This window comes from Magallana gigas, chromosome 6 (genome assembly GCF_963853765.1).
Source record: "Magallana gigas chromosome 6, xbMagGiga1.1, whole genome shotgun sequence".
Taxonomy (NCBI): Eukaryota; Metazoa; Mollusca; class Bivalvia; order Ostreida; family Ostreidae; genus Magallana; species Magallana gigas.
The window spans coordinates 12,367,602-12,389,422 of record NC_088858.1 but is presented as its reverse complement, the minus strand read 5'-3'; the positions used below and the strand labels follow the sequence as shown (position 1 = coordinate 12,389,422).

Here is a 21,821-nt window from a genome sequence, read left to right as displayed (position 1 = left end):
AACGTGGATTTTTATTTGAAGCAGGGATGGGGTTGATTATTTTTAAAAGTAATCAATTAAATTACAATTACTTTGGGTTTTAAAAGTAATTTATTACAAGCTGATTACATCCAATTTTAGAAGTAATCGTTAACATTAGATTACTTTTCCTTCTTGTTATCATAATTACTTATGATTACTTTCGATTACTTTACCAGTACATGTATTTAGTGTGTTTTTTCTCTGTTTTTTTTTTTAATTCTTAGTTTATATATTTAATATTTTGGAAAGAAAAAAGCATTTTGAACAGAAGTATCAATTCTGATATCAAGTCATCAATTTTTACAAGCTTCTTTAGTACACTTTATCATCATTTAACATTTTGACTATCTCCATGTTCCTAAAAAAAAAAAGCTAAGGACATTAATTCATTCATCAAATAAGACACAGTTTTACCGATATAGATTAAATACAAAACACACAATTGACTGTATAGATATGTGTTGAACTTAGACTATAAATTGGAATAGGTTTTTACCACAATTAATAAACTGGTTGACTAGGAACACGGTGGTATATATCATTGCTGTGTTAAGGATATGATCTTATAGAGTGTGTTCCCGTTTTGCATACATTTGACAATTAGGTACATAGCAATAGATGTGAATTGTGTTTTGATAACAGTAAATAAACCATATCTAAAATTGAACCTTATTCAACTAATATTTGTAATAACAATGAATTGACGTATTTTTTTTTATTATTGTAATCATTAGAGTAATCAGAAATTAATCATGATTACAGGACCGTTTAAAAGAGAAATCCATTAAATTACGATTACTTGTAATCCTAAAAACGGATGATTACTGATTACTCCTGATTACTCAGCAACCTGTAATCGATTACAGCTGATTACGAATACCCCATCACTGATTTGAACTGGTATTGGTGAATGCTTCATACAGTAATCTCATTTGTTTCCAAATTTATTTGTCCATTAAAACTAGCAAAGCCTGTGCTTGCACTTCACAAAGAGGATATCAGAATAGAAGATTTTCGAATATACCTTTTGGATTGATTGTGTCAATTTACCCGAAAGAGGGAATGATATCTTATTTTTTCCTTTTCATGTTGTTATGAATGTATTGTATTCCTCAGAAAAATGACCACAAACAATGCAAATCAAGCCAGTGAATCAATGAAAGTGTTCATTTTGCTTCAGCTGCCTGCGTGTGTCGTGCATCCGGAGACCCACATTACAAAACGTACGACGGGTCGAAAATTCACTTCATGGGCGTTTGCAAGTACACGCTGACCAAAACGACCGAGAAGACTCCATGTGCTTTCAACATCATGGTATCAAATGAAAGGCGAAACAATAAAAAGAAAGTGTCCTATACAAAGCAAGTTGTCGTCGAGATCGGTGGAAGCTACGTGGTGTTGTTCAAAGGCAGAAAGACTGAGGTAAGAACTTTCCCGCGAACGGGGATGAATACAGTTATATCGAAGCATCGCACACTTCCCGAGGTATACGTTACTCGACACAATCCATTTTCGTTTAAGGTGAATGGTACAGGGATAGATGTGAGCAAATCACGCTTCGAGAAAGGTGGTATTTTACTGACAACAGTTGGACGTCGTTTTGTTAAGCTTAAGTCAGCTTCGTGCGGAGTGACAGTTCTTTGGGATGGCAAACACTCCGTAGAGGTAACTGCTGATAGGAGCAAATACGGCGGAAAGTTGACTGGAATCTGTGGAGACTGCAACGGAAAGCGGGACGATTTCCGACTGGCCAACGGAACTAGTGTTTCTCGTTTAAAAGCCAAGGACAAATACAGAGAGATCGGGGACAGCTATCGTGTGGTTGACGCCCAGAATCCTTTATCAGCGTAAGTATGGCTAAACTCAAGTTGACAGTCATTAACCAGTTGTTTGGATTGCTATTGTTCTAGATCTCTCTGCATGTATCGTGCACAGGTGCGGTCCAACACCGGCGTTTTCCAGCTGCACAAAGACGCAGACTGCAAAATATAGCAAAACTGAAGCTTGTGGTCTGATGTCGGACACTTCGGATCAAAACCCGTTCGGGAAATGCGTAGAATGGATGAAAAAGTCAGAGGAGCCGGACGGAATCAATCCGTTCTCATCATGTCTCATTGATGCCTGCAACAATGACGGACCTGCACTCAAGAAGATTATGTGCTCAGCGCTCGAAGAATTTGAGGAGCAATGTGTAGAAAATGGATATGCGCCGCCAGAGAAGAATGATTGGAGAAATATCACCTCATGCTGTAAGTATACATTTATTTGATTATTGAAGGTGACGCGCTGTTTTTGAATCATTCAGAAGGATTTCAGATCGCTATCAGTGACTGCGTCACCTCTCGTTTCCAGCGTTACCCGAGTCTCAAAAGTGCCAAGAAAACGAGGAGTACGTGGAAGATGGAAGTGGATGTCCTAACACTTGTCAGTCGCCGAAATCAGAAGATACCTGCACCGATGTCGATATCGCCGGTTGCCAATGCAAGAAAGGTTACGTCAGAGAGGGAGATAAGTGTGTGCCGTACAGCGAGTGTGGATGCATGATGCAAGGTCGCTATTATCCAGTGAGTAAACCCAAGGTCCACCGATTGTCAAGAAAATCAGGCTGTTTTGCTATCTTTCTCCACAAAGACACTTGTGTTTTGACTGCATCATATTTCTGATTACAGCAAGGAACCTCCATTCTCTCCAAGAACTGCAATGTAAAAATGTCCTGCATGTTGGTGGGCGGGGCACCTGTAGCTGTCAAGGTCGGAAACAGTTGTGGCAGAGGAGAGACATGCAAATCCACCAAAGGAATAGGCAGTTGTCGGAGGAAAGGTAACCCTCTCAATCTCAATTCACGTGGTGAGACATCCTTTTGGGATCATATTCCTGAGCATCACATTTTGCATAACCTAAATTTTCAAATGGCTGTGTGTCATAATAAGCATTATGTTACCAATGTTTCACATGTTTGAACAATTCTTTAAACAAGAAATGTATGTTTTTCCAAAGAAATGTGTGAATATACATATGCATGAATATATATTTTCAAACAACTGAATTATTTTTGAATGTAGCAAAGGTGAAAAATTAGTCTTTGTCGTCAGCGACTCATGCGATTGCAGACATTCTGTTCTTTTATGAATATGCTGCAAAACACAAAGTAAAGCATGTTCTTGATTCAAGAGTGTTTGGATATATTAAGAACCATTTTGAAATCAGTGCAATCGAATTGGAATCTGACGCCACAGCGTTCATGTAGGACTGCTTAAGATCTGTAGAGACATCATTGTGTCCAATGTTTAGTCCACTTTGATTCTTTTATAGTCGATCACAGCAAAAACTATTGAATTATGTTTCACAATAAAGCGTTATATTTTAGTTGTAGAAAAATGCCAAAGAAAGCAAAGGCAAATATCCTGTGCCAGCAGAATCAAAAACGGGAAGGCTGTTCCTTCCACCTGCAAACCGAATATTCCGCAGGATGTAGAAAATGTACAAATTGGACTTGTCGAACAAAATCCTGGCTCAAGTTCTTGCAAGAAGAACAAGTCTTTCAAATTAATAAAGAAGCAGAGAGCGTGGCAGGTGGAAGTAAGCAAGGGATGTCGCGGAGTTTTCAAAGTCACTTATCAAGAGAAGTGTAAGTTTTGATTTGTTTCGATCTCTTAAAAGCAAATCGCTGCTTGTGCTACACTTTGTTCATATTAAGATATTAAAGTGCATCAAAGGTTTTGTGACAGAGATTGCAATCGTTGACATTGTAGTCTGCAACCTGAAATGCGGTGCCAATGCCTTTCCGAAAAGGAGAGGCCGCAAATGTCGGTGTAAGAAAGGCTATCGCGGAAACCCAAAGACAGGCTGCACAGGTTTGTCGAATCATCGTTCCATGTTCACACAAACTAAAATGTACACGTGTGTATTTATATTCATATCTTATTGCATTTCGAATGAAAGTCGCATTAACTACGGGGATTGTAAACGTGGATTTTTATTTGAAGCAGGGATGGGGTTGATTATTTTTAAAAGTAATCAATTAAATTACAATTACTTTGGGTTTTAAAAGTAATTTATTACAAGCTGATTACATCCAATTTTAGAAGTAATCGATTACATTAGATTACTTTTCCTTCTTGTTATCATAATTACTTATGATTACTTTCGATTACTTTACCAGTACATGTATTTAGTGTGTTTTTTCTCTGTTTTTTTTTTTAATTCTTAGTTTATATATTTAATATTTTGGAAAGAAAAAAGCATTTTGAACAGAAGTATCAATTCTGATATCAAGTCATCAATTTTTACAAGCTTCTTTAGTACACTTTATCATCATTTAACATTTTGACTATCTCCATGTTCCTAAAAAAAAAAAGCTAAGGACATTAATTCATTCATCAAATAAGACACAGTTTTACCGATATAGATTAAATACAAAACACACAATTGACTGTATAGATATGTGTTGAACTTAGACTATAAATTGGAATAGGTTTTTACCACAATTAATAAACTGGTTGACTAGGAACACGGTGGTATATATCATTGCTGTGTTAAGGATATGATCTTATAGAGTGTGTTCCCGTTTTGCATACATTTGACAATTAGGTACATAGCAATAGATGTGAATTGTGTTTTGATAACAGTAAATAAACCATATCTAAAATTGAACCTTATTCAACTAATATTTGTAATAACAATGAATTGACGTATTTTTTTTTTATTATTGTAATCATTAGAGTAATCAGAAATTAATCATGATTACAGGACCGTTTAAAAGAGAAATCCATTAAATTACGATTACTTGTAATCCTAAAAACGGATGATTACTGATTACTCCTGATTACTCAGCAACCTGTAATCGATTACAGCTGATTACGAATACCCCATCACTGATTTGAACTGGTATTGGTGAATGCTTCATACAGTAATCTCATTTGTTTCCAAATTTATTTGTCCATTAAAACTAGCAAAGCCTGTGCTTGCACTTCACAAAGAGGATATCAGAATAGAAGATTTTCGAATATACCTTTTGGATTGATTGTGTCAATTTACCCGAAAGAGGGAATGATATCTTATTTTTCCTTTTCATGTTGTTATGAATGTATTGTATTCCTCAGAAAAATGACCACAAACAATGCAAATCAAGCCAGTGAATCAATGAAAGTGTTCATTTTGCTTCAGCTGCCTGCGTGTGTCGTGCATCCGGAGACCCACATTACAAAACGTACGACGGGTCGAAAATTCACTTCATGGGCGTTTGCAAGTACACGCTGACCAAAACGACCGAGAAGACTCCATGTGCTTTCAACATCATGGTATCAAATGAAAGGCGAAACAATAAAAAGAAAGTGTCCTATACAAAGCAAGTTGACGTCGAGATCGGTGGAAGCTACGTGGTGTTGTTCAAAGGCAGAAAGACTGAGGTAAGAACTTTCCCGCGAACGGGGATGAATACAATTATATCGAAGCATCGCACACTTCCCGAGGTATACGTTACTCGACACAATCCATTTTCGTTTAAGGTGAATGGTACAGGGATAGATGTGAGCAAATCACGCTTCGAGAAAGGTGGTATTTTACTGACAACAGTTGGACGTCGTTTTGTTAAGCTTAAGTCAGCTTCGTGCGGAGTGACAGTTCTTTGGGATGGCAAACACTCCGTAGAGGTAACTGCTGATAGGAGCAAATACGGCGGAAAGTTGACTGGAATCTGTGGAGACTGCAACGGAAAGCGGGACGATTTCCGACTGGCCAACGGAACTAGTGTTTCTCGTTTAAAAGCCAAGGACAAATACAGAGAGATCGGGGACAGCTATCGTGTGGTTGACGCCCAGAATCCTTTATCAGCGTAAGTATGGCTAAACTCAAGTTGACAGTCATTAACCAGTTGTTTGGATTGCTATTGTTCTAGATCTCTCTGCATGTATCGTGCACAGGTGCGGTCCAACACCGGCGTTTTCCAGCTGCACAAAGACGCAGACTGCAAAATATAGCAAAACTGAAGCTTGTGGTCTGATGTCGGACACTTCGGATCAAAACCCGTTCGGGAAATGCGTAGAATGGATGAAAAAGTCAGAGGAGCCGGACGGAATCAATCCGTTCTCATCATGTCTCATTGATGCCTGCAACAATGACGGACCTGCACTCAAGAAGATTATGTGCTCAGCGCTCGAAGAATTTGAGGAGCAATGTGTAGAAAATGGATATGCGCCGCCAGAGAAGAATGATTGGAGAAATATCACCTCATGCTGTAAGTATACATTTATTTGATTATTGAAGGTGACGCGCTGTTTTTGAATCATTCAGAAGGATTTCAGATCGCTATCAGTGACTGCGTCACCTCTCGTTTCCAGCGTTACCCGAGTCTCAAAAGTGCCAAGAAAACGAGGAGTACGTGGAAGATGGAAGTGGATGTCCTAACACTTGTCAGTCGCCGAAATCAGAAGATACCTGCACCGATGTCGATATCGCCGGTTGCCAATGCAAGAAAGGTTACGTCAGAGAGGGAGATAAGTGTGTGCCGTACAGCGAGTGTGGATGCATGATGCAAGGTCGCTATTATCCAGTGAGTAAACCCAAGGTCCACCGATTGTCAAGAAAATCAGGCTGTTTTGCTATCTTTCTCCACAAAGACACTTGTGTTTTGACTGCATCATATTTCTGATTACAGCAAGGAACCTCCATTCTCTCCAAGAACTGCAATGTAAAAATGTCCTGCAAGTTGGTGGGCGGGGCACCTGTAGCTGTCAAGGTCGGAAACAGCTGTGGCAGAGGAGAGACATGCAAATCCACCAAAGGAATAGGCAGTTGTCGGAGGAAAGGTAACCCTCTCAATCTCAATTCACGTGGTGAGACATCCTTTTGGGATCATATTCCTGAGCATCACATTTTGCATAACCTAAATTTTCAAATGGCTGTGTGTCATAATCAGCATTATGTTACCAATGTTTCACATGTTTGAACAATTCTTTAAACAAGAAATGTATGTTTTTCCAAAGAAATGTGTGAATATACATATGCATGAATATATATTTTCAAACCACTGAATTATTTTTGAATGTAGCAAAGGTGAAAAATTAGTCTTTGTCGTCAGCGACTCATGCGATTGCAGACATTCTGTTCTTTTATGAATATGCTGCAAAACACAAAGTAAAGCATGTTCTTGATTCAAGAGTGTTTGGATATATTAAGAACCATTTTGAAATCAGTGCAATCGAATTGGAATCTGACGCCACAGCGTTCATGTAGGACTGCTTAAGATCTGTAGAGACATCATTGTGTCCAATGTTTAGTCCACTTTGATTCTTTTATAGTCGATCACAGCAAAAACTATTGAATTATGTTTCACAATAAAGCGTTATATTTTAGTTGTAGAAAAATGCCAAAGAAAGCAAAGGCAAATATCCTGTGCCAGCAGAATCAAAAACGGGAAGGCTGTTCCTTCCACCTGCAAACCGAATATTCCGCAGGATGTAGAAAATGTACAAATTGGACTTGTCGAACAAAATCCTGGCTCAAGTTCTTGCAAGAAGAACAAGTCTTTCAAATTAATAAAGAAGCAGAGAGCGTGGCAGGTGGAAGTAAGCAAGGGATGTCGCGGAGTTTTCAAAGTCACTTATCAAGAGAAGTGTAAGTTTTGATTTGTTTCGATCTCTTAAAAGCAAATCGCTGCTTGTGCTACACTTTGTTCATATTAAGATATTAAAGTGCATCAAAGGTTTTGTGACAGAGATTGCAATCGTTGACATTGTAGTCTGCAACCTGAAATGCGGTGCCAATGCCTTTCCGAAAAGGAGAGGCCGCAAATGTCGGTGTAAGAAAGGCTATCGCGGAAACCCAAAGACAGGCTGCACAGGTTTGTCGAATCATCGTTCCATGTTCACACAAACTAAAATGTACACGTGTGTATTTATATTCATATCTTATTGCATTTCGAATGAAAGTCGCATTAACTACGGGGATTGTAAACGTGGATTTTTATTTGAAGCAGGGATGGGGTTGATTATTTTTAAAAGTAATCAATTAAATTACAATTACTTTGGGTTTTAAAAGTAATTTATTACAAGCTGATTACATCCAATTTTAGAAGTAATCGATTACATTAGATTACTTTTCCTTCTTGTTATCATAATTACTTATGATTACTTTCGATTACTTTACCAGTACATGTATTTAGTGTGTTTTTTCTCTGTTTTTTTTTTTAATTCTTAGTTTATATATTTAATATTTTGGAAAGAAAAAAGCATTTTGAACAGAAGTATCAATTCTGATATCAAGTCATCAATTTTTACAAGCTTCTTTAGTACACTTTATCATCATTTAACATTTTGACTATCTCCATGTTCCTAAAAAAAAAAGCTAAGGACATTAATTCATTCATCAAATAAGACACAGTTTTACCGATATAGATTAAATACAAAACACACAATTGACTGTATAGATATGTGTTGAACTTAGACTATAAATCGGAATAGGTTTTTACCACAATTAATAAACTGGTTGACTAGGAACACGGTGGTATATATCATTGCTGTGTTAAGGATATGATCTTATAGAGTGTGTTCCCGTTTTGCATACATTTGACAATTAGGTACATAGCAATAGATGTGAATTGTGTTTTGATAACAGTAAATAAACCATATCTAAAATTGAACCTTATTCAACTAATATTTGTAATAACAATGAATTGACGTATTTTTTTTTTATTATTGTAATCATTAGAGTAATCAGAAATTAATCATGATTACAGGACCGTTTAAAAGAGAAATCCATTAAATTACGATTACTTGTAATCCTAAAAACGGATGATTACTGATTACTCCTGATTACTCAGCAACCTGTAATCGATTACAGCTGATTACGAATACCCCATCACTGATTTGAACTGGTATTGGTGAATGCTTCATACAGTAATCTCATTTGTTTCCAAATTTATTTGTCCATTAAAACTAGCAAAGCCTGTGCTTGCACTTCACAAAGAGGATATCAGAATAGAAGATTTTCGAATATACCTTTTGGATTGATTGTGTCAATTTACCCGAAAGAGGGAATGATATCTTATTTTTCCTTTTCATGTTGTTATGAATGTATTGTATTCCTCAGAAAAATGACCACAAACAATGCAAATCAAGCCAGTGAATCAATGAAAGTGTTCATTTTGCTTCAGCTGCCTGCGTGTGTCGTGCATCCGGAGACCCACATTACAAAACGTACGACGGGTCGAAAATTCACTTCATGGGCGTTTGCAAGTACACGCTGACCAAAACGACCGAGAAGACTCCATGTGCTTTCAACATCATGGTATCAAATGAAAGGCGAAACAATAAAAAGAAAGTGTCCTATACAAAGCAAGTTGACGTCGAGATCGGTGGAAGCTACGTTGTGTTGTTCAAAGGCAGAAAGACTGAGGTAAGAACTTTCCCGCGAACGGGGATGAATACAATTATATCGAAGCATCGCACACTTCCCGAGGTATACGTTACTCGACACAATCCATTTTCGTTTAAGGTGAATGGTACAGGGATAGATGTGAGCAAATCACGCTTCGAGAAAGGTGGTATTTTACTGACAACAGTTGGACGTCGTTTTGTTAAGCTTAAGTCAGCTTCGTGCGGAGTGACAGTTCTTTGGGATGGCAAACACTCCGTAGAGGTAACTGCTGATAGAAGCAAATACGGCGGAAAGTTGACTGGAATCTGTGGAGACTGCAACGGAAAGCGGGACGATTTCCGACTGGCCAACGGAACTAGTGTTTCTCGTTTAAAAGCCAAGGACAAATACAGAGAGATCGGGGACAGCTATCGTGTGGTTGACGCCCAGAATCCATTATCAGCGTAAGTATGGCTAAACTCAAGTTGACAGTCATTAACCAGTTGTTTGGATTGCTATTGTTCTAGATCTCTCTGCATGTATCGTGCACAGGTGCGGTCCAACACCGGCGTTTTCCAGCTGCACAAAGACGCAGACTGCAAAATATAGCAAAACTGAAGCTTGTGGTCTGATGTCGGACACTTCGGATCAAAACCCGTTCGGGAAATGCGTAGAATGGATGAAAAAGTCAGAGGAGCCGGACGGAATCAATCCGTTCTCATCATGTCTCATTGATGCCTGCAACAATGACGGACCTGCACTCAAGAAGATTATGTGCTCAGCGCTCGAAGAATTTGAGGAGCAATGTGTAGAAAATGGATATGCGCCGCCAGAGAAGAATGATTGGAGAAATATCACCTCATGCTGTAAGTATACATTTATTTGATTATTGAAGGTGACGCGCTGTTTTTGAATCATTCAGAAGGATTTCAGATCGCTATCAGTGACTGCGTCACCTCTCGTTTCCAGCGTTACCCGAGTCTCAAAAGTGCCAAGAAAACGAGGAGTACGTGGAAGATGGAAGTGGATGTCCTAACACTTGTCAGTCGCCGAAATCAGAAGATACCTGCACCGATGTCGATATCGCCGGTTGCCAATGCAAGAAAGGTTACGTCAGAGAGGGAGATAAGTGTGTGCCGTACAGCGAGTGTGGATGCATGATGCAAGGTCGCTATTATCCAGTGAGTAAACCCAAGGTCCACCGATTGTCAAGAAAATCAGGCTGTTTTGCTATCTTTCTCCACAAAGACACTTGTGTTTTGACTGCATCATATTTCTGATTACAGCAAGGAACCTCCATTCTCTCCAAGAACTGCAATGTAAAAATGTCCTGCAAGTTGGTGGGCGGGGCACCTGTAGCTGTCAAGGTCGGAAACAGCTGTGGCAGAGGAGAGACATGCAAATCCACCAAAGGAATAGGCAGTTGTCGGAGGAAAGGTAACCCTCTCAATCTCAATTCACGTGGTGAGACATCCTTTTGGGATCATATTCCTGAGCATCACATTTTGCATAACCTAAATTTTCAAATGGCTGTGTGTCATAATCAGCATTATGTTACCAATGTTTCACATGTTTGAACAATTCTTTAAACAAGAAATGTATGTTTTTCCAAAGAAATGTGTGAATATACATATGCATGAATATATATTTTCAAACCACTGAATTATTTTTGAATGTAGCAAAGGTGAAAAATTAGTCTTTGTCGTCAGCGACTCATGCGATTGCAGACATTCTGTTCTTTTATGAATATGCTGCAAAACACAAAGTAAAGCATGTTCTTGATTCAAGAGTGTTTGGATATATTAAGAACCATTTTGAAATCAGTGCAATCGAATTGGAATCTGACGCCACAGCGTTCATGTAGGACTGCTTAAGATCTGTAGAGACATCATTGTGTCCAATGTTCAGTCCACTTTGATTCTTTTATAGTCGATCACAGCAAAAACTATTGAATTATGTTTCACAATAAAGCGTTATATTTTAGTTGTAGAAAAATGCCAAAGAAAGCAAAGGCAAATATCCTGTGCCAGCAGAATCAAAAACGGGAAGGCTGTTCCTTCCACCTGCAAACCGAATATTCCGCAGGATGTAGAAAATGTACAAATTGGACTTGTCGAACAAAATCCTGGCTCAAGTTCTTGCAAGAAGAACAAGTCTTTCAAATTAATAAAGAAGCAGAGAGCGTGGCAGGTGGAAGTAAGCAAGGGATGTCGCGGAGTTTTCAAAGTCACTTATCAAGAGAAGTGTAAGTTTTGATTTGTTTCGATCTCTTAAAAGCAAATCGCTGCTTGTGCTACACTTTGTTCATATTAAGATATTAAAGTGCATCAAAGGTTTTGTGACAGAGATTGCAATCGTTGACATTGTAGTCTGCAACCTGAAATGCGGTGCCAATGCCTTTCCGAAAAGGAGAGGCCGCAAATGTCGGTGTAAGAAAGGCTATCGCGGAAACCCAAAGACAGGCTGCACAGGTTTGTCGAATCATCGTTCCATGTTCACACAAACTAAAATGTACACGTGTGTATTTATATTCATATCTTATTGCATTTCGAATGAAAGTCGCATTAACTACGGGGATTGTAAACGTGGATTTTTATTTGAAGCAGGGATGGGGTTGATTATTTTTAAAAGTAATCAATTAAATTACAATTACTTTGGGTTTTAAAAGTAATTTATTACAAGCTGATTACATCCAATTTTAGAAGTAATCGATTACATTAGATTACTTTTCCTTCTTGTTATCATAATTACTTATGATTACTTTCGATTACTTTACCAGTACATGTATTTAGTGTGTTTTTTCTCTGTTTTTTTTTTTAATTCTTAGTTTATATATTTAATATTTTGGAAAGAAAAAAGCATTTTGAACAGAAGTATCAATTCTGATATCAAGTCATCAATTTTTACAAGCTTCTTTAGTACACTTTATCATCATTTAACATTTTGACTATCTCCATGTTCCTAAAAAAAAAAGCTAAGGACATTAATTCATTCATCAAATAAGACACAGTTTTACCGATATAGATTAAATACAAAACACACAATTGACTGTATAGATATGTGTTGAACTTAGACTATAAATCGGAATAGGTTTTTACCACAATTAATAAACTGGTTGACTAGGAACACGGTGGTATATATCATTGCTGTGTTAAGGATATGATCTTATAGAGTGTGTTCCCGTTTTGCATACATTTGACAATTAGGTACATAGCAATAGATGTGAATTGTGTTTTGATAACAGTAAATAAACCATATCTAAAATTGAACCTTATTCAACTAATATTTGTAATAACAATGAATTGACGTATTTTTTTTTTATTATTGTAATCATTAGAGTAATCAGAAATTAATCATGATTACAGGACCGTTTAAAAGAGAAATCCATTAAATTACGATTACTTGTAATCCTAAAAACGGATGATTACTGATTACTCCTGATTACTCAGCAACCTGTAATCGATTACAGCTGATTACGAATACCCCATCACTGATTTGAACTGGTATTGGTGAATGCTTCATACAGTAATCTCATTTGTTTCCAAATTTATTTGTCCATTAAAACTAGCAAAGCCTGTGCTTGCACTTCACAAAGAGGATATCAGAATAGAAGATTTTCGAATATACCTTTTGGATTGATTGTGTCAATTTACCCGAAAGAGGGAATGATATCTTATTTTTCCTTTTCATGTTGTTATGAATGTATTGTATTCCTCAGAAAAATGACCACAAACAATGCAAATCAAGCCAGTGAATCAATGAAAGTGTTCATTTTGCTTCAGCTGCCTGCGTGTGTCGTGCATCCGGAGACCCACATTACAAAACGTACGACGGGTCGAAAATTCACTTCATGGGCGTTTGCAAGTACACGCTGACCAAAACGACCGAGAAGACTCCATGTGCTTTCAACATCATGGTATCAAATGAAAGGCGAAACAATAAAAAGAAAGTGTCCTATACAAAGCAAGTTGACGTCGAGATCGGTGGAAGCTACGTGGTGTTGTTCAAAGGCAGAAAAACTGAGGTAAGAACTTTCCCGCGAACGGGGATGAATACAGTTATATCGAAGCATCGCACACTTCCCGAGGTATACGTTACTCGACACAATCCATTTTCGTTTAAGGTGAATGGTACAGGGATAGATGTGAGCAAATCACGCTTCGAGAAAGGTGGTATTTTACTGACAACAGTTGGACGTCGTTTTGTTAAGCTTAAGTCAGCTTCGTGCGGAGTGACAGTTCTTTGGGATGGCAAACACTCCGTAGAGGTAACTGCTGATAGGAGCAAATACGGCGGAAAGTTGACTGGAATCTGTGGAGACTGCAACGGAAAGCGGGACGATTTCCGACTGGCCAACGGAACTAGTGTTTCTCGTTTAAAAGCCAAGGACAAATACAGAGAGATCGGGGACAGCTATCGTGTGGTTGACGCCCAGAATCCTTTATCAGCGTAAGTATGGCTAAACTCAAGTTGACAGTCATTAACCAGTTGTTTGGATTGCTATTGTTCTAGATCTCTCTGCATGTATCGTGCACAGGTGCGGTCCAACACCGGCGTTTTCCAGCTGCACAAAGACGCAGACTGCAAAATATAGCAAAACTGAAGCTTGTGGTCTGATGTCGGACACTTCGGATCAAAACCCGTTCGGGAAATGCGTAGAATGGATGAAAAAGTCAGAGGAGCCGGACGGAATCAATCCGTTCTCATCATGTCTCATTGATGCCTGCAACAATGACGGACCTGCACTCAAGAAGATTATGTGCTCAGCGCTCGAAGAATTTGAGGAGCAATGTGTAGAAAATGGATATGCGCCGCCAGAGAAGAATGATTGGAGAAATATCACCTCATGCTGTAAGTATACATTTATTTGATTATTGAAGGTGACGCGCTGTTTTTGAATCATTCAGAAGGATTTCAGATCGCTATCAGTGACTGCGTCACCTCTCGTTTCCAGCGTTACCCGAGTCTCAAAAGTGCCAAGAAAACGAGGAGTACGTGGAAGATGGAAGTGGATGTCCTAACACTTGTCAGTCGCCGAAATCAGAAGATACCTGCACCGATGTCGATATCGCCGGTTGCCAATGCAAGAAAGGTTACGTCAGAGAGGGAGATAAGTGTGTGCCGTACAGCGAGTGTGGATGCATGATGCAAGGTCGCTATTATCCAGTGAGTAAACCCAAGGTCCACCGATTGTCAAGAAAATCAGGCTGTTTTGCTATCTTTCTCCACAAAGACACTTGTGTTTTGACTGCATCATATTTCTGATTACAGCAAGGAACCTCCATTCTCTCCAAGAACTGCAATGTAAAAATGTCCTGCAAGTTGGTGGGCGGGACACCTGTAGCTGTCAAGGTCGGAAACAGCTGTGGCAGAGGAGAGACATGCAAATCCACCAAAGGAATAGGCAGTTGTCGGAGGAAAGGTAACCCTCTCAATCTCAATTCACGTGGTGAGACATCCTTTTGGGATCATATTCCTGAGCATCACATTTTGCATAACCTAAATTTTCAAATGGCTGTGTGTCATAATCAGCATTATGTTACCAATGTTTCACATGTTTGAACAATTCTTTAAACAAGAAATGTATGTTTTTCCAAAGAAATGTGTGAATATACATATGCATGAATATATATTTTCAAACCACTGAATTATTTTTGAATGTAGCAAAGGTGAAAAATTAGTCTTTGTCGTCAGCGACTCATGCGATTGCAGACATTCTGTTCTTTTATGAATATGCTGCAAAACACAAAGTAAAGCATGTTCTTGATTCAAGAGTGTTTGGATATATTAAGAACCATTTTGAAATCAGTGCAATCGAATTGGAATCTGACGCCACAGCGTTCATGTAGGACTGCTTAAGATCTGTAGAGACATCATTGTGTCCAATGTACAGTCCACTTTGATTCTTTTATAGTCGATCACAGCAAAAACTATTGAATTATGTTTCACAATAAAGCGTTATATTTTAGTTGTAGAAAAATGCCAAAGAAAGCAAAGGCAAATATCCTGTGCCAGCAGAATCAAAAACGGGAAGGCTGTTCCTTCCACCTGCAAACCGAATATTCCGCAGGATGTAGAAAATGTACAAATTGGACTTGTCGAACAAAATCCTGGCTCAAGTTCTTGCAAGAAGAACAAGTCTTTCAAATTAATAAAGAAGCAGAGAGCGTGGCAGGTGGAAGTAAGCAAGGGATGTCGCGGAGTTTTCAAAGTCACTTATCAAGAGAAGTGTAAGTTTTGATTTGTTTCGATCTCTTAAAAGCAAATCGCTGCTTGTGCTACACTTTGTTCATATTAAGATATTAAAGTGCATCAAAGGTTTTGTGACAGAGATTGCAATCGTTGACATTGTAGTCTGCAACCTGAAATGCGGTGCCAATGCCTTTCCGAAAAGGAGAGGCCGCAAATGTCGGTGTAAGAAAGGCTATCGCGGAAACCCAAAGACAGGCTGCACAGGTTTGTCGAATCATCGTTCCATGTTCACACAAACTAAAATGTACACGTGTGTATTTATATTCATATCTTATTGCATTTCGAATGAAAGTCGCATTAACTACGGGGATTGTAAACGTGGATTTTTATTTGAAGCAGGGATGGGGTTGATTATTTTTAAAAGTAATCAATTAAATTACAATTACTTTGGGTTTTAAAAGTAATTTATTACAAGCTGATTACATCCAATTTTAGAAGTAATCGATTACATTAGATTACTTTTCCTTCTTGTTATCATAATTACTTATGATTACTTTCGATTACTTTACCAGTACATGTATTTAGTGTGTTTTTTCTCTGTTTTTTTTTTTAATTCTTAGTTTATATATTTAATATTTTGGAAAGAAAAAAGCATTTTGAACAGAAGTATCAATTCTGATATCAAGTCATCAATTTTTACAAGCTTCTTTAGTACACTTTATCATCATTTAACATTTTGACTATCTCCATGTTCCTAAAAAAAAAAAGCTAAGGACATTAATTCATTCATCAAATAAGACACAGTTTTACCGATATAGATTAAATACAAAACACACAATTGACTGTATAGATATGTGTTGAACTTAGACTATAAATCGGAATAGGTTTTTACCACAATTAATAAACTGGTTGACTAGGAACACGGTGGTATATATCATTGCTGTGTTAAGGATATGATCTTATAGAGTGTGTTCCCGTTTTGCATACATTTGACAATTAGGTACATAGCAATAGATGTGAATTGTGTTTTGATAACAGTAAATAAACCATATCTAAAATTGAACCTTATTCAACTAATATTTGTAATAACAATGAATTGACGTATTTTTTTTTTATTATTGTAATCATTAGAGTAATCAGAAATTAATCATGATTACAGGACCGTTTAAAAGAGAAATCCATTAAATTACGATTACTTGTAATCCTAAAAACGGATGATTACTGATTACTCCTGATTACTCAGCAACCTGTAATCGATTACAGCTGATTACGAATACCCCATCACTGATTTGAACTGGTATTGGTGAATGCTTCATACAGTAATCTCATTTGTTTCCAAATTTATTTGTCCATTAAAACTAGCAAAGCCTGTGCTTGCACTTCACAAAGAGGATATCAGAATAGAAGATTTTCGAATATACCTTTTGGATTGATTGTGTCAATTTACCCGAAAGAGGGAATGATATCTTATTTTTCCTTTTCATGTTGTTATGAATGTATTGTATTCCTCAGAAAAATGACCACAAACAATGCAAATCAAGCCAGTGAATCAATGAAAGTGTTCATTTTGCTTCAGCTGCCTGCGTGTGTCGTGCATCCGGAGACCCACATTACAAAACGTACGACGGGTCGAAAATTCACTTCATGGGCGTTTGCAAGTACACGCTGACCAAAACGACCGAGAAGACTCCATGTGCTTTCAACATCATGGTATCAAATGAAAGGCGAAACAATAAAAAGAAAGTGTCCTATACAAAGCAAGTTGACGTCGAGATCGGTGGAAGCTACGTGGTGTTGTTCAAAGGCAGAAAGACTGAGGTAAGAACTTTCCCGCGAACGGGGATGAATACAATTATATCGAAGCATCGCACACTTCCCGAGGTATACGTTACTCGACACAATCCATTTTCGTTTAAGGTGAATGGTACAGGGATAGATGTGAGCAAATCACGCTTCGAGAAAGGTGGTATTTTACTGACAACAGTTGGACGTCGTTTTGTTAAGCTTAAGTCAGCTTCGTGCGGAGTGACAGTTCTTTGGGATGGCAAATACTCCGTGGAGGTAACTGCTGATAGGAGCAAATACGGCGGAAAGTTGACTGGAATCTGTGGAGACTGCAACGGAAAGCGGGACGATTTTCGACTGGCCAACGGAACTAGTGTTTCTCGTTTAAAAGCCAAGGACAAATACAGAGAGATCGGGGACAGCTATCGTGTGGTTGACGCCCAGAATCCTTTATCAGCGTAAGTATGGCTAAACTCAAGTTGACAGTCATTAACCAGTTGTTTGGATTGCTATTGTTCTAGATCTCTCTGCATGTATCGTGCACAGGTGCAGTCCAACACCGGCGTTTTCCAGCTGCACAAAGACGCAGACTGCAAAATATAGCAAAACTGAAGCTTGTGGTCTGATGTCGGACACTTCGGATCAAAACCCGTTCGGGAAATGCGTAGAATGGATGAAAAAGTCAGAGGAGCCGGACGGAATCAATCCGTTCTCATCATGTCTCATTGATGCCTGCAACAATGACGGACCTGCACTCAAGAAGATTATGTGCTCAGCGCTCGAAGAATTTGAGGAGCAATGTGTAGAAAATGGATATGCGCCGCCAGAGAAGAATGATTGGAGAAATATCACCTCATGCTGTAAGTATACATTTATTTGATTATTGAAGGTGACGCGCTGTTTTTGAATCATTCAGAAGGATTTCAGATCGCTATCAGTGACTGCGTCACCTCTCGTTTCCAGCGTTACCCGAGTCTCAAAAGTGCCAAGAAAACGAGGAGTACGTGGAAGATGGAAGTGGATGTCCTAACACTTGTCAGTCGCCGAAATCAGAAGATACCTGCACCGATGTCGATATCGCCGGTTGCCAATGCAAGAAAGGTTACGTCAGAGAGGGAGATAAGTGTGTGCCGTACAGCGAGTGTGGATGCATGATGCAAGGTCGCTATTATCCAGTGAGTAAACCCAAAGTCCACCGATTGTCAAGAAAATCAGGCTGTATTGCTATCTTTCTCCACAAAGACACTTGTGTTTTGACTGCATCATATTTCTGATTACAGCAAGGAACCTCCATTCTCTCCAAGAACTGCAATGTAAAAATGTCCTGCAAGTTGGTGGGCGGGACACCTGTAGCTGTCAAGGTCGGAAACAGTTGTGGCAGAGGAGAGACATGCAAATCCACCAAAGGAATAGGCAGTTGTCGGAGGAAAGGTAACCCTCTCAATCTCAATTCACGTGGTGAGACATCCTTTTGGGATCATATTCCTGAGCATCACATTTTGCATAACCTAAATTTTCAAATGGCTGTGTGTCATAATCAGCATTATGTTACCAATGTTTCACATGTTTGAACAATTCTTTAAACAAGAAATGTATGTTTTTCCAAAGAAATGTGTGAATATACATATGCATGAATATATATTTTCAAACCACTGAATTATTTTTGAATGTAGCAAAGGTGAAAAATTAGTCTTTGTCGTCAGCGACTCATGCGATTGCAGACATTCTGTTCTTTTATGAATATGCTGCAAAACACAAAGTAAAGCATGTTCTTGATTCAAGAGTGTTTGGATATATTAAGAACCATTTTGAAATCAGTGCAATCGAATTGGAATCTGACGCCACAGCGTTCATGTAGGACTGCTAAAGATCTGTAGAGACATCATTGTGTCCAATGTTCAGTCCACTTTGATTCTTTTATAGTCGATCACAGCAAAAACTATTGAATTATGTTTCACAATAAAGCGTTATATTTTAGTTGTAGAAAAATGCCAAAGAAAGCAAAGGCAAATATCCTGTGCCAGCAGAATCAAAAACGGGAAGGCTGTTCCTTCCACCTGCAAACCGAATATTCCGCAGGATGTAGAAAATGTACAAATTGGACTTGTCGAACAAAATCCTGGCTCAAGTTCTTGCAAGAAGAACAAGTCTTTCAAATTAATAAAGAAGCAGAGAGCGTGGCAGGTGGAAGTAAGCAAGGGATGTCGCGGAGTTTTCAAAGTCACTTATCAAGAGAAGTGTAAGTTTTGATTTGTTTCGATCTCTTAAAAGCAAATCGCTGCTTGTGCTACACTTTGTTCATATTAAGATATTAAAGTGCATCAAAGGTTTTGTGACAGAGATTGCAATCGTTGACATTGTAGTCTGCAACCTGAAATGCGGTGCCAATGCCTTTCCGAAAAGGAGAGGCCGCAAATGTCGGTGTAAGAAAGGCTATCGCGGAAACCCAAAGACAGGCTGCACAGGTTTGTCGAATCATCGTTCCATGTTCACACAAACTAAAATGTACACGTGTGCATTTATATTCATATCTTATTGCATTTCGAATGAAAGTCGCATTAACTACGGGGATTGTAAACGTGGATTTTTATTTGAAGCAGGGATGGGGTTGATTATTTTTAAAAGTAATCAATTAAATTACAATTACTTTGAGTTTTAAAAGTAATTTATTACAAGCTGATTACATCCAATTTTAGAAGTAATCGATTACATTAGATTACTTTTCCTTCTTGTTATCATAATTACTTATGATTACTTTCGATTACTTTACCAGTACATGTATTTAGTGTGTTTTTTCTCAGTTTTTTTTTTAATTCTTAGTTTATATATTTAATATTTTGGAAAGAAAAAAGCATTTTGAACAGAAGTATCAATTCTGATATCAAGTCATCAATTTTTACAAGCTTCTTTAGTACACTTTATCATCATTTAACATTTTGACTATCTCCATGTTCCTAAAAAAACCGCTAAGGACATTAATTCATTCATCAAATAAGACACAGTTTTACCGATATAGATTAAATACAAAACACACAATTGACTGTATAGATATGTGTTGAACTTAGACTATAAATTGGAATAGGTTTTTACCACAATTAATAAACTGGTTGACTAGGAACACGGTGGTATATATCATTGCTGTGTTAAGGATATGATCTTATAGAGTGTGTTCCCGTTTTGCATACATTTGACAATTAGGTACATAGCAATAGATGTGAATTGTGTTTTGATAACAGTAAATAAACCATATCTAAAATTGAACCTTATTCAACTAATATTTGTAATAACAATGAATTGACGTATTTTTTTTTTCATTATTGTAATCATTAGAGTAATCAGAAATTAATCATGATTACAGGACCGTTTAAAAGAGAAATCCATTAAATTACGATTACTTGTAATCCTAAAAACGGATGATTACTGATTACTCCTGATTACTCAGCAACCTGTAATCGATTACAGCTGATTACGAATACCCCATCACTGATTTGAACTGGTATTGGTGAATGCTTCATACAGTAATCTCATTTGTTTCCAAATTTATTTGTCCATTAAAACTAGCAAAGCCTGTGCTTGCACTTCACAAAGAGGATATCAGAATAGAAGATTTTCGAATATACCTTTTGGATTGATTGTGTCAATTTACCCGAAAGAGGGAATGATATCTTATTTTTTCCTTTTCATGTTGTTATGAATGTATTGTATTCCTCAGAAAAATGACCACAAACAATGCAAATCAAGCCAGTGAATCAATGAAAGTGTTCATTTTGCTTCAGCTGCCTGCGTGTGTCGTGCATCCGGAGACCCACATTACAAAACGTACGACGGGTCGAAAATTCACTTCATGGGCGTTTGCAAGTACACGCTGACCAAAACGACCGAGAAGACTCCATGTGCTTTCAACATCATGGTATCAAATGAAAGGCGAAACAATAAAAAGAAAGTGTCCTATACAAAGCAAGTTGACGTCGAGATCGGTGGAAGCTACGTGGTGTTGTTCAAAGGCAGAGAAACTGAGGTAAGAACTTTCCCGCGAACGGGGATGAATACAGTTATATCGAAGCGTCGCACACTTCCCGAGGTATACGTTACTCGACACAATCCATTTTCGTTTAAGGTGAATGGTACAGGGATAGATGTGAGCAAATCACGCTTCGAGAAAGGTGGTATTTTACTGACAACAGTTGGACGTCGTTTTGTTAAGCTTAAGTCAGCTTCGTGCGGAGTGACAGTTCTTTGGGATGGCAAACACTCCGTGGAGGTAACTGCTGATAGGAGCAAATACGGCGGAAAGTTGACTGGAATCTGTGGAGACTGCAACGGAAAGCGGGACGATTTTCGACTGGCCAACGGAACTAGTGTTTCTCGTTTAAAAGCCAAGGACAAATACAGAGAGATCGGGGACAGCTATCGTGTGGTTGACGCCCAGAATCCTTTATCAGCGTAAGTATGGCTAAACTCAAGTTGAC

General features: G+C 38.2%; 1 protein-coding gene across 1 annotated transcript; it reads left to right on the top strand.

Annotated features, from left to right (window-relative positions):
* The first annotated feature begins 1,269 nt into the window (after nt 1–1,269).
* Nucleotides 1,270–21,799, top strand: LOC105340695 (IgGFc-binding protein). Its single transcript, XM_066087194.1, has 37 exons — nt 1,270–1,443; nt 1,543–1,868; nt 1,957–2,270; nt 2,374–2,585; nt 2,691–2,841; nt 3,389–3,649; nt 3,774–3,875; nt 5,188–5,429; nt 5,529–5,854; nt 5,943–6,256; nt 6,360–6,571; nt 6,677–6,827; nt 7,375–7,635; nt 7,760–7,861; nt 9,173–9,414; nt 9,514–9,839; nt 9,928–10,241; nt 10,345–10,556; nt 10,662–10,812; nt 11,360–11,620; nt 11,745–11,846; nt 13,158–13,399; nt 13,499–13,824; nt 13,913–14,226; nt 14,330–14,541; nt 14,647–14,797; nt 15,345–15,605; nt 15,730–15,831; nt 17,144–17,385; nt 17,485–17,810; nt 17,899–18,212; nt 18,316–18,527; nt 18,633–18,783; nt 19,331–19,591; nt 19,716–19,817; nt 21,129–21,370; nt 21,470–21,799. Exons 1-37 carry the CDS (start codon nt 1,270–1,272, stop codon nt 21,797–21,799), a joined length of 8,544 nt encoding a protein of 2,847 aa, XP_065943266.1.
* Nucleotides 21,800–21,821: the final 22 nt, after the last annotated feature.

What these genes read in the sequence shown, in the direction of transcription:
- LOC105340695 (XM_066087194.1), top strand. Translation starts at nt 1,270, where the DNA reads ATGGGCGTTTGCAAGTACACGCTGACCAAAACGACCGAGAAGACTCCA. An exon ending in TCAAAGGCAGAAAGACTGAG is followed by an intron (nt 9,415 to 9,513) that starts GTAAGAACTTTC and finishes TTTTCGTTTAAG; the next exon opens with GTGAATGGTACAGGGATAGA. An exon ending in GCCCAGAATCCATTATCAGC is followed by an intron (nt 9,840 to 9,927) that starts GTAAGTATGGCT and finishes TATCGTGCACAG; the next exon opens with GTGCGGTCCAACACCGGCGT.